The 12,283-nt window shown below is 36.7% G+C and overlaps 1 protein-coding gene across 2 annotated transcripts; it reads right to left on the reverse strand.

Annotated features, from left to right (window-relative positions):
- Positions 1–203: 203 nt before the first annotated feature.
- LOC129299180 (putative methyltransferase At1g22800, mitochondrial) lies at positions 204–11,394 on the reverse strand. Of its 2 annotated transcripts, none has more exons than XM_054937631.1 (12): positions 11,169–11,394; positions 10,319–10,575; positions 10,121–10,201; positions 9,381–9,459; positions 7,934–8,075; positions 7,783–7,852; positions 7,541–7,605; positions 7,370–7,448; positions 6,446–6,533; positions 2,124–2,188; positions 1,006–1,095; positions 204–516 (listed from the first exon to the last, which is right to left on the reverse strand). In XM_054937631.1, the coding sequence occupies exons 2-12, from the start codon at positions 10,475–10,477 to the stop codon at positions 403–405; spliced, it is 1,032 nt and encodes a 343-aa protein (XP_054793606.1). In that variant the 5' UTR covers positions 10,478–10,575; positions 11,169–11,394; the 3' UTR covers positions 204–402. The 2 variants fall into 2 exon arrangements, with proteins under 2 accessions (XP_054793606.1, XP_054793604.1); XM_054937629.1 differs by having other exon boundaries at positions 10,319–10,564; positions 11,169–11,393.
- Positions 11,395–12,283: the final 889 nt, after the last annotated feature.

Here is a 12,283-nt window from a genome sequence, read left to right on the forward strand (position 1 = left end):
AAGGAACCACATATCAATTCCTAAAATTTGAAACAATTGCCCCTTTCAATGGACGCATGAAAGATCACTTCAAGTAATGAATATTAATTGGATAAATTAAAAAAAATATCAAAAAACAATATAACAACCTTATGTTTGGTGCTTTTTGAGATTTTATTAGAATGCAAAAAAAAAAAAAAAAACCACACACACACACACACACACACACAAAATATTTGTTTTAAATTAGAAAAGCCACAATGGCTTTTACCAGCATCTATCCTCTTCCGACGTTCTTTTTAAAAGCATGAAATGGAACGAGGCACAATTAAAAAAAAAAAAAAGATATACTTTCTTTTATTTTAACATCATGAACAAAATTTCACTACATAGGTCTAAAACTTAATGCAAGGGACACAGAAATCAAGTGTGGCTCCCAAATTGTTTCTGAATGTCCTGGAATGATATGGTAGCAGATCCTCTGCTTTTAGCCTTCTGCTGAGAAGGATGTTCCCTCCAACCAGTCATGTATATAACCTAATCACAAAGCACCATAACACAGTCACCATCAACGTAGATCCTCAGAAAGCTACAAATTTCTACTTCCTTCCCACAGCCAAGGAAAAAAAAGGGGGAAAAAATTCTCTGTCTACTTCAATGCTGTAACCCTAGTCCTAGCACATTAAAATGAAGGGAACATGACACTAAAGTTCCCCAAAAAAGGAACTTATGACAGTTAGGTTTTCGGCAAAATTTTGCATCTACACAATTCACATCACAAAATAAAGCCACAAACCATATACTCTCAAAAGTGATAAGAATTCAATAAAAAATGGCTGAAGATATAAAAATTCCCAAGTTGACAAGTGAAGGCACAGAACCAGGAAGGCATGGGTTCACATTGTCAAATCATATAATTGAATACCAAAAAAAAAATTACAAAAACTATGAAGACAGATCCAATCTGAATACAATGAGATATGAGAAGCCCAAGAATTTGAGTCAAAATATTTTGTCTTTGCTTACCTGGAAGGTTGCAGGAACTGAGCCATCTTCCGCACCAAACATTGAATCATAAATAGCTGCAGTTGCCAAGGCTGTGTCCCTCCTTAGGATCTGTTTCATTATGTGCAACCTTTTTTCAAGATGTTACCCAATAGCCTCTGATGTAGAAAACTGGATGAAAGAAGCATTTCTGATGCCCTAATTGGTGCACAATATAGAACTGGACATAATAGTATAAGTAGCATTGAATAGTAACACAAACTATTCACTACAAGCCCGTTGTATGCCCTAATTGGTTCTAATAGTAGTAATGGTGGCAGCATTGTTGGTGGTGACAACAGTAACAGAGTGAGTGGTAGCATGGGAACTAGGGAAGTGACAGTTCTGGCAAGGGTGTTGATACGACAACTAATAAGTATTTTAAAGGGGGGGTGGAGGGGGCAGAATTAATTAAAATTTTCCCTTCCCTCCCATCTATGATTGCCAAACAAGGAGAGAGGAGCCCCTCTCTATATTCCCATCCGAACAGGGGCCCTTGCCTCCCCTCCAACCAAATAAAGCCTAAGTGAGATGGGGAATTCTACCCCAAAAACTAGTCGTTGAGGTGGCAAAACCAACCTACTTATATACCTCATTGAGTATCTCTTACTATTTAATGTGAGGCTTGGTATCCCATATTACCAAGTATCCATCAATTAATAGGTGCCCAAGTGGGATGGAAAACCTTACTCCAATAGGTAGCTATTATGGTAGGAAAATCAACCCACTTAAATAAGTCACTGAACACCCCGTGCTACTCAATGTGGGATTTGGTATCCCATACTACCAAGTCTCCATCAAATAATCTTTATTCATGAGAATAAAAATAATTTTTGTTATTAAAAAAAATTGCCATATTTCATATCCTGGCGTGCTCCTTCTCTCTTTTTTGGCTCCTTCTCTCTTGGGTGCATTGTATTATATGGGGATAATATAAATAGCTCTAACCATACAAGTTTATACAATTATTTACATGCACCAAATCCTATATCGACCTGGCATGTATTTGCCGTTACTATATCTCATGCAGACTCCTACGGTGCACCAAATAGGGCCTTAAACTCATACTGTGTAAAGGTGAAAGGGGAAAAGAAGTTTACAGTGTTCCTCTGAAGAAGAGCATTCGTTTCACCCATGGCACGCAGATGTTCTATAAGCTCAAGAGCTGCACCAGAGAAACAACCACAAAACAGAGACTGAGTATCGACATTCAAGAAAGGCAATCGTAAGATACACCAGTAGTGCTGACACTCAGATATAAACCATTCATGAGGCATAAAGATGATTAAATCAAAATATCAAATGAGATATTATTACTTCTGGTTTAGTATTGTTCTCACAAACTCCGCCTATGTTTATAGCCGGTCCCAAGCCCGGGTAAAGGAGGAGGGTTGTGTTAGGCCATCAACAGCCAATGTAAAACTTTGTTGAATCTATTATGAACATGGACAATAAACGTTATAATGTTAATGCTAGGTCGTTGCCCGTAAGTAACGCGCTGCATGGCTCGAGTACAGTGCCGCTGCATCGGTGCCCGGATGTAGTGTTAAATGACCAAGGGCTACCGCGTCATTCTGGACGCACGCGGCTAAAGAAGTTAGTCCATAAGAGCAAAATTAGATTTGGTCCTTGGAATGTTGGGACATTAAATTGTAAATCTGTAGAGGTTGTAGGGGTTATGATTCAAAGGAAAATCAATATCCTTTGCCTGCAAGAAACAAAATGGCGTGGAGAAGAAGTTAAGGATATTCAAGGTTTCAAACTTTGGCATACAGGAAAAGTAAGTGCACGCAATGGAGTAGGCATCATTATAGATAAGGAGTGGAAGAAGAACGTTGTAGAAGTTAGCAGAATTGGAGACAGAATTATTTCCTTAAAAATGATAATTGGACGTGAGACTGTTAATATTGTTAGCGCTTATGCGCCGCAAGTCGGGACAGAAGCCAGTCTTAGGGTCTGTTTGGTTCGAGGGGAGGAGAGGGGAGCTCCCCCCCTTGGAGGGGAAGCTTTGGAGGGGAGGGGAGGGAAAATTTTAAAAATTTCCCCTCCCCTCCTCCTAACCAAAGGAGGGGAGGGGAAGGGAGGGGCTCCCCTCCTTCTAACCAAATGAGGGGAGGGAAGAGGAGCCCCTCCCCTCCCCTCCCCTCCCCCCCAACCAAACGGGGCCTTAAGGAATTATTTTGGGAGGATCTGGAGGGGTTGATTCGACATATACCACAGAGTGAAAAGATTTTTATTGGAGGAGACTTTAATGGGCATGTTGGGAGGGAAGCTGGTCAGTATGCGAGGGTGCATGGTGGTTTTGGTTTTGGAGAGCTAAACAATGAAGGACAAACTCTTCTTAATTTCTCATTGGCGTATGATTTTAAGATTGCCAACACTTGTTTCAAGAAGAGAGATGAGCATCTCATCACTTACAAAAATAGAGCTTTAAGGTCACAAATTGATTTTCTTTTAGTTAGGAACACAGATAGAAGACTTTGTAAAAATTGTAAGGTAATCCCCGGAGATGTTGTAACGACACAACATAGGGTCCTAGTCCTTGATGTGTGTATTATGAGTAAAATCCAAAAACGTCGACAAGTAGTAACACCAAGGATTAGGTGGTGGCAATTAAAAGGTGAGAAGCAAGATATTTTCAAGCGAAATCTTTTGGATAAAGGAATTTGGGAATCTCAGGGAAGTGCTAACATCATATGGGAGGATATGGCTAAAAAGATACGGGAGGTTGCAAAAGTAGTTTTGGGAGAATCGAAAGGTTCTGGTCCGAGAGATAAGGAGTCTTAGTGGTGAAATAATAGTGTACAAGACAAAATCAAGTATAAGAAGAACTGTTTTAAAGCCATACATTTGTGTAACAATGAGGAAAATTGGGAAAGGTACCGTATGGCTAAGAAGGAAACTAAAAGAGCTGTGGGTGAAGCTCGTTCTAAAGCTTTTGAAGAATTTTATAAGAACCTTGAGACGAAGGAAAGAGAGCAAAATATTTATAAGATTGCCAAGAGTAGGGAAAGAAAATCAAGAAATCTAGAACAGGTAAGGTGTATTAAGGATGAAGAGGGAAGAATTTTAGTTACAGATGATGAAATTAAAAATAGATGGGAGACTTACTTTTTTAAACTTTTCAATGATGAGAGGATTCATCTAGTAACTTGGAGGATTTAGTAACTGGTGAAGGAGAACAAAATTTGTCATTCTATCGAATAATACGTGATAAGGAGGTAAAGGAAGCTCTTAAGAAAATGGCAAATGGTAGAGCCAACGGACCTGATTGTATATCTATCGAAGCGTGGAAATGTTTAGGTGAAGAAGGGGTGAGATGGTTAACTAAGTTATTTAATGTGATTTTACGGTCCAAGAAAATGCTTGATGAATGGAGGAGAAGTGCATTAATTCCTATTTATAAAAATAAAAGAGATATTCAGAATTGTACTAACTATAGAGGGATTAAACTCATGAGCCACACAATGAAATTGTGGGAGAAAGTAATTGAGCACAAGTTGAGATTGGAAACAAGTATTTTTGAGAATCAATTTGGTTTTATGCCAGGTAGATCAACTATAGAGGCGATTTATCTACTAAGGGGATTAATGAAAAAGTATCGTTGTAAAGATAAAGATCTACACATGGTTTTTATTGATTTGGAAAAAGCTTATGACCGTATACCAAGAGAAGTGCTTTGGAAAGCGTTGGAAAAAAAGGGAGTACGGATTGCTTATATTAAAGCCATACAACATATGTATGAGGGGGTAAAAACTAATATAAGAACACCTAGTGGTCAAACAAAGGATTTTCCTATAAAAATTGGACTACATCAGGGATCATCTCTGAGTCCTTATTTGTTCAACTTGATTTTAAATGTTTTGACAGAACATATTCAAGAGGAAATCCCGAAATGTATGCTCTTCGCAGATGATATAGTTCTTATAGCAGAGACAAGAGAAGAGGTTAATTGTAAACTTGAGTTATGGAGGAGGACATTGGAGTCGAAAGGTTTTCGTCTGAGTAGAAGTAAGACGAAATATTTATATTGTAAATTTGGTAAAGGAATATTCGACAATAATTTGAAAGTGAAATTGGGAGATCAAATTATACCTCAAATGGAAAAGTTTAGATATTTGGGAGCCATTATTCAAAATGATGGCGAAATCAGTGAAGATATTTCACATAGAATTCAAGCTGGGTGGTTTAATTGGAGAAAAGCTAAAGGAGTTATTTGTGACTGTAAGGTGCCTAATAAACTTAAAGGAAAGTTTTATCGCACTGCTATCAGACCGGCAATGTTATATAGTAGTGAATGCTGGGCTCTAACGGGACAGCAAGAGCATAAAGTTGGAGTAGCAGAGATGAGAATGTTACGATGGATGTGCGGACATACACGTAAAGATAAAATTCGAAATGAGCACGTACGCGAAAAAGTGAGGGTGGCACCTATTGAGGAAAATATGGTAGAAAATCGGTTGAGATGGTTTGGGCATGTACAAAGAAGACCAAGGGAAGCACCAGTGAGAAGAGTGGAACATATAACTTTGAGTCCGATTAAGAGAGGTAGAGGAAGGCCTAAGAGAACACTCTTGGAAGTTGTTGAACGCGATCTCTTAATTAATAATATTCCTAAAAGCTTGATAAATGATAGAGCACAATGACGTCTTGCAATCCATGTAGCCGACCCCACCTAGTGGGATAAAGGCTTGTTGTTGTTGTCGTTGTTGTTTAGTATTGTTCTCACAAACCCCTTGACAGCCCCTTGACCAGAAGCTCAGGGACAAAATCTCATGCTTTTGGTCCCTCTCCATATTCCTTAGAAGCTAAAGTAACTCCACTTCAAATAACCAATAAGCCCCTTCAAAGTTGGCCAACATGAACCCCATGACACAACATTGGCCATCTAAGTAACTTTTAATACTGTAACCATCCAAGAAACCATTGTTTAACTGTCAGACATGTAGATATACCACAACTTTACACATGGCTTCGGCAATATTGTACTTGGTGGTCATATTACAGACTAGCCAACATACAACAACAAGAAGAAGAAGCCTTGTCTCATTAAATAGGGTTGGCTATATAGATTGGAGGACAACTATCCAACATACAATATTAGATAAATAAAATATGAAACACTGGATGGAACATCCAGTTATAATATTTATCAACATTGTAAAAAGGTACCTCTACCAGCCAACTCAAAATGGAATAGAAAAGTGCAAATTGTTGAGGAATAACAGTAACAGATAAATAGCAAAAGAAAGAAGAGAAGATATGTTCCTCTAGCACTGAAGAACTTCCATTTCCCCATCAACCAACAAAAAACTCAGCTTAACGAGCATCTCACTTGGTGGAATTTGTAGGAAATCACAATACTATTATGTCAGAAACATTGAAAGTTCTATTATAAATCAAAATCACAGTAGTTTCTCACCACTTTCATATCTAACTATATATTCATCAACATCAACTCCTGGGAGAGTGAAGCCCGCCCTCGTCAAAAGATTCCCTGCATCTCGTACCTAATCAAACAGTCAATCAGGTATAGCCTTTTATTCAAAAAATTTCTGATAACACCCAGAAAAACAACACAAGTAAATGTAGAAAAGAAGATAGAAACTTGTAAAGAGAAAATGAGTGCAAATATCTTAAACACGCATAATTCCAATAATCAGTCCATATAAAATTGCTATTCACCCAATATACCAAATGATTACTTCAATCAACATCTCATCCGGTTACATAATTGTTATTCTAAACTTTTTAACATATAAAATATATATAAATAAATAAAATTACAAAAGTTAGAGAAATAATCCTCAACAAATCATGTGACAATCCCGCTAACTTAATTAACTTCCCATCTAATGACAGCCCATGAACTTCCAGTCTAAAACAGGCCACAAATAGACCCCCTTCCCACAACTAACAGTAACATCTTCTTACTGTCTTCCCAGTTATGATCTCATCTCAATGTCTCGCCCTAAAAGCTCACCTTTCCCACAATACAAAGCATAAGAAATCACCAATCTCGGTGCAATGAGAAGTCACTTGCGAGTGGTGCTAAGACCTTAGATCATGAGATCTAGGTTGGGTTAGAAGTGAATGGCGTGAAGATGGACTTGGAAAGATGGTAACAATATAGTCTATTTGAATATAAATTCATTGGCATGGAAAATATTTGCATGAACGCCCAAATGTAGTCAAGTTGGTGAAATTTTAGACAAATTTTTAATTGAGTGGAAAGGCATAACTATCAGTATATGCAAGAGTCACATTGTTTGTATCGTTTTACTAAAAGAGATACTCATTGTTAAACTGTCGTTCGCATGAAAAGCTCTAGCAATAAAGTACATACCTGTGCCAAAGGTGATACTCGGGGACTAATCCCTCCTTCGCGCTCCATTTGTGCCACTGTGCAAGCTATTCTGAGCTCCCTGTTGACATGTAGAATCAAGTAAAAATATCTCGTAAGTTGCTCCAAGCAATGTGACAAAGAAATTTCCAGAATGAAGAGTAAGATAGTCACTTAAGGGTTTCTCCACCAAGTATAGCAGCTAAAAAAAGACCATCAGGTTTCAAAGCCAATTTACACTGCCAAACAGAAAATGCTATCATAGTCAACATAATAATAAATCTTCATAATGCTTAAAGAATATAATCCAACTTTATTAGCAAAAACCTCACTAGTGTGGCATGGCTATTAGACATTCAAATATAAGCCAAATCAATCAACATGTAAAGTCAAGACCCGTACATATGAGAGGATACCTGTATCATTGCTCCATGTAAATCATTAGTCCAGTGTAGCCCCAAGCAACTAATGACCAAATCCATGGAGCTGCACAGCGATAAATACAAACATTTAAAGCCCAAACTAAGTCTACAAGAAGTTTACAATTAAAGATGATCACACATGCACCTTTCTTTGATAGGCAAAAATTCTTCATCACCAACCACAAATGTTGTCTCAATATTATCATTGGGTGAAGCTGCCTCAGCATTTTTACAAAGTTCTACCATTTCACTAGATGCATCCATCATAATGAGCTTTTCAATGGAACCTACATTAATGAAACCATTATAATACCACAACCCCCCCACCCTAACAAACCAGTTTGAAACCAAACTGAACAACGAACTTTCCAGTTAGTGGGAAACAGCTATAGAGCCTAGTCATTCATCAAGCTTTTGGCAACTAGTATACTTGTCACAATATCAAAGAATGCTTGAAAAGTATAGGGATGACACCAATATAGGGATAACACTTTAAAATGAAGCACCATGCTCAAATGTTATATGATGTATCTTATACTAAATGCAATAGCATAGACAATCCTGTAAGAATCACAAACACTGCCCCTTTTTCTAATGAAATATGTTCCAATTAATTAAAAAAAGAGGGAAAAGAGGAGTGTTTTTGATACGGAAATAATAAAAATATGTGTTATTTAGATAGTTATTGACTGTTAAGGGTACTTAGGTCATTTAGCTGTCTTTTAATAATTTTACTCAGCATTCCTATAAATATTAGGATGCCTTCTCATTTGTAAATAGCCTATCGACATCATGGAAGTCTATTGATCAGAATCTGTCTCTCTACTCTCTCTCTCTCTCTGGTTCTCTCTATCTCTTCTGTTCTTCCTCATTCTTTCCCAATTCTGCCTACTTCTCTATCTCTATTCTACTTTCTTCTCTATTTCCCATAACAGTTTTACAGCATCCAAAGCAAACAGAATGGTGATTAATAGAACATGCTACATTTAAGAGTGAATATAAACCTACCAATACATCCTTGATCTTCAGTTATCGTGTTGGTTTAACCACAGGAATAGAAAATAAGTTCTCTTCTATAAGAAAAAACTCTGATTATTTACAAGTGAAGGGAGGAGCCGCTATTTACAGGATCAAGGCTGAAACTCTTCAGTTCCAAAGCTTGACTCTTTTAACTCAAGTTTAAAAGATAACATCTTTTCCTAGCTCCTCAATTAGAACTATATTATCCACAAATAACGTGCACGTAGGGACTTCCTCTTGAATGTGTTCAATTAAAACATCTATCTCCTAATGGAGACCAATCCCCATAGAGAAACGTTTTGTCTAACCTCCAAGCGTTCTCACGCTGATTCTTACCCACTCATACATGTCATTTATTGCTCTAATATAAGCAACACATTTACCTTTCTTTTCCAAGGCTTTCCATGGAACTTCTCTTGGGTCTTCATCACATCATAAAATGCAACATCAAATGAATTTTTTCTTTGAAGTATTTAAGTAAAATAAATTATTATATTTTAAGAGACAAACCCCAGTTTTCTCTCCCTCAACAACATGCATGAATGTAGCCTACGTTTTCACTTTGTTCTTACCACGGCCACGAAGCAAGCGCCTGATAGCTTCTAGTGAACCTCCCAAGCACAACGCTTTGGGAAAAGCCTTCTTACAATCCTAAAGATTAAAAAGAGCCTACATAAGCACAAAAGAAGCAATTTTTTGAACCATATTCCACAGTGAATGTATCATAATGGCAAATGCTTATTTCAATACAAGATGATGTTTCCACCTGCAATAGAAGGAACAATCAATATTACACTACAATTCAGACCTCTGCAGCAGGTAGGAATTTAAATTGAAAGCATGGATGAAAGTAGAACAATGAAAGACTAACAGGTTGTTCTGAAACTTTTACTGTCTGGGATAATCCAAACAAAATCCATACTTAATGCTTCAAGTGTCAATCCAAAAAATAATAAACCTACATGTTCCAATGTATAAAGCTTTTTTGAAAAGAAACAATAGGAACATCCTGCTCAATACGACTCGATTAAGCCTCCACTTTAGATTTTTAGTGTACAAGATAGTTGCATTTTAAAAATTCAAAACTTTGAAAAGAATGCTGGTCAAATTCAAAATTTCCAATCATGTTGAGATTAATATTTGAAAAAAAAAATATTATACTACTAACTTATTTATCAATATTTAATAATTTCCAAATTAATAGAAACTAAATAAAAAACAGCTACAGGGAGAATACAAGCGGCAGAACCCTTAAAGAAAACATAACGAACCAGGAAAATAAATAAATTAAGGGGAATGAAATGGAAATTACCTCTAAGCGGTCCAGTAGATTTTCAGCTACGGTATCGACTAAAGAATCCTTTGGGCGCACCAACCAAGCAGCTCTGTCTCGCTGCATAGGAGAACCAATTATAGCTATTTTTAAAGTAAGAACTGCTCTAGAATACTGAGTCATTCTTTTCACAGAAAGTCTAAGGCACGTACGCATCCAAATTATTGAAAGAAAAACCTGTTTACGCTTAAGTTGCCGGTCAAAGATCTTGACCTTGGAACTCTGAATCGCATCGCCATTGTCCGAGCAGAACGGAGCGAAGTAGAAAGTACCAAATGGCCCATTCCTCCTACTCCAAAACAAGGAATTTCTGCGGAAGAAGGACGACACTCTCATTTTCAACTTCGCTTATGCGGATGCTCAATCGATTTTGTTGCTGCGATGCGAAGACTGAATGTTGAAGAGAAGGTCGGTAATGTGTTTCTGCCATGAATCTGAAGTTTTTCAATATTTAATTGAAATGAAATCAGATTGTAAATCTGATTGGAAACGGAAGCATAATATTTCAAGGATTTGAGTAACCAAAATCTGATTTTGAATGGAAGAATTAAAAATAATAAATTCGGCTTCTGACAAAAAATGTGTAAAGAAAATCTGACTTTGAATGATAGTCGTTAATCAAAAGCAATCCTCGATGGATATATATAGGAAAGGTAAAATCCGCATTGGTTCAGCGGTGGGCAGAACAAAAATCAGAGATAAGCCATGAAAAAACTTGAAGTGAAGCGATAAAATCAATTTCATCAATAGCTACCAAAGCATTAAACACAATAGAAGATTAAACATCTAAGATGCGCCAAAAGAAAGGGGAAAACAGAAACAAGTCCCAGAAAGCCACTGCAGACATCGAAAGCCGAATAAAAATAAGAAAAAAAAATTAAGACATTAAAAGTGCTCGGAAATTATAGAAATAGCAAGAAGTACGAGCATCAAAACAGGCTCGAGAAAATTAGCATTGCAAATTGAAATTCCCAAAGTAAGATGAAATCGGACTAAGAACTCAATCACTGTTTCCAAAGCTCTTTACCTGTCGCAAGCGTCCGAAGTCGAAGCACACTGCACAATCGTCCAACAGACACACCCTTCTACCACCTGGGGCTACCATATATCGATCACCGGCGCTCAATCGCCGTTAACATACCTTCCCCCTCACCATCGTGTTTGTCGGCCGAGGAAGGAGGCATTAATTCGATGGGTCCATAGCACCGGGTGCTCAGCAAGAAACGCACCGCTTTGGGAAAGTACCGAGGATTCTTAGCCGGTCAATTTGAAATAATCCCTGCCGTTTCTCTCTCTTTTGGTACGAAAGAAGGGAAAAGTTCCCTAAAACTCATTGGAAAAAATGACAATTTGGGACTTGATAATTGAAAATCTCACATTATTAAAATACCATGAAAAATTATAGTTTTTATTTGTAATTAAAAATAAATACTTATTAAAATAACAAATGAAACATGACTGATAAATTTAAGTAAAAGTAATTATGAATTTAAGTAATGTTAGTTGTGAGTCAATGAAAAATTAATTGTGAATGGATAAATATTTTATAAATTTATATTTCCACTCAATCTTATACTCTTCCTTCTTTTGAGTTTCAACAGTTCTAGTGTTATGCCTATGGAGAAAGTGCACTTACCACAACACATGAGTTTAGGTATCATGTAAAAAAAAAAAAATCACTTATAATAGTAGTTCTCTATGCTATAAAGTCAATTTGTGGTGGTTAGATCTCTAAAACTCCTTGGATGCGTTTCTTTTTCTTCCATTTGTGCTTCACACTTTTCTTATTTATGATAGTTAAAATATTTTTGACTAGCTTTTTCATTGCAACCAAAGTCATACTTGATGTTCAAATACCAGGGTTGAATGGCTTAAATAGAAAGTGCAATAGCAACAACATGAAGACAATACTTAGGAGACCATATACATTCATGTTTTGTTTCTTTTTTGTGAAAATGGATTAATTCCACAAACAATTTTGAGCATTTTTAAAATTAACCACTCATAATTATCTCTTTATAATATGTCCTTCTCAAATTAACCTCTTTGTATTTTGTTTGTGGTTCATTTGAAATCTAAGACTTATGCAACCACTTTTGTTATTTTGATGTTTAAGATGTCAATGAATTGCACCTATGCAAA

The sequence above is a fragment of the Prosopis cineraria genome, unplaced genomic scaffold (assembly GCF_029017545.1).
Source record: "Prosopis cineraria cultivar Desert tree isolate PC_DT_omini unplaced genomic scaffold, ASM2901754v1 PC1065, whole genome shotgun sequence".
In the NCBI taxonomy this organism is placed as follows: domain Eukaryota; kingdom Viridiplantae; phylum Streptophyta; class Magnoliopsida; order Fabales; family Fabaceae; genus Prosopis; species Prosopis cineraria.

What these genes read in the sequence shown, in the direction of transcription:
- LOC129299180 (XM_054937631.1), bottom strand. Translation starts at nt 10,477, where the DNA reads ATGAGAGTGTCGTCCTTCTTCCGCAGAAATTCCTTGTTTTGGAGTAGG. An exon ending in GCGCTTGCTTCGTGGCCGTG is followed by an intron (nt 8,076 to 9,380) that starts GTAAGAACAAAG and finishes TCATTAATGTAG; the next exon opens with GTTCCATTGAAAAGCTCATT. An exon ending in TACATGGAGCAATGATACAG is followed by an intron (nt 7,606 to 7,782) that starts GTATCCTCTCAT and finishes TCTGTTTGGCAG; the next exon opens with TGTAAATTGGCTTTGAAACC.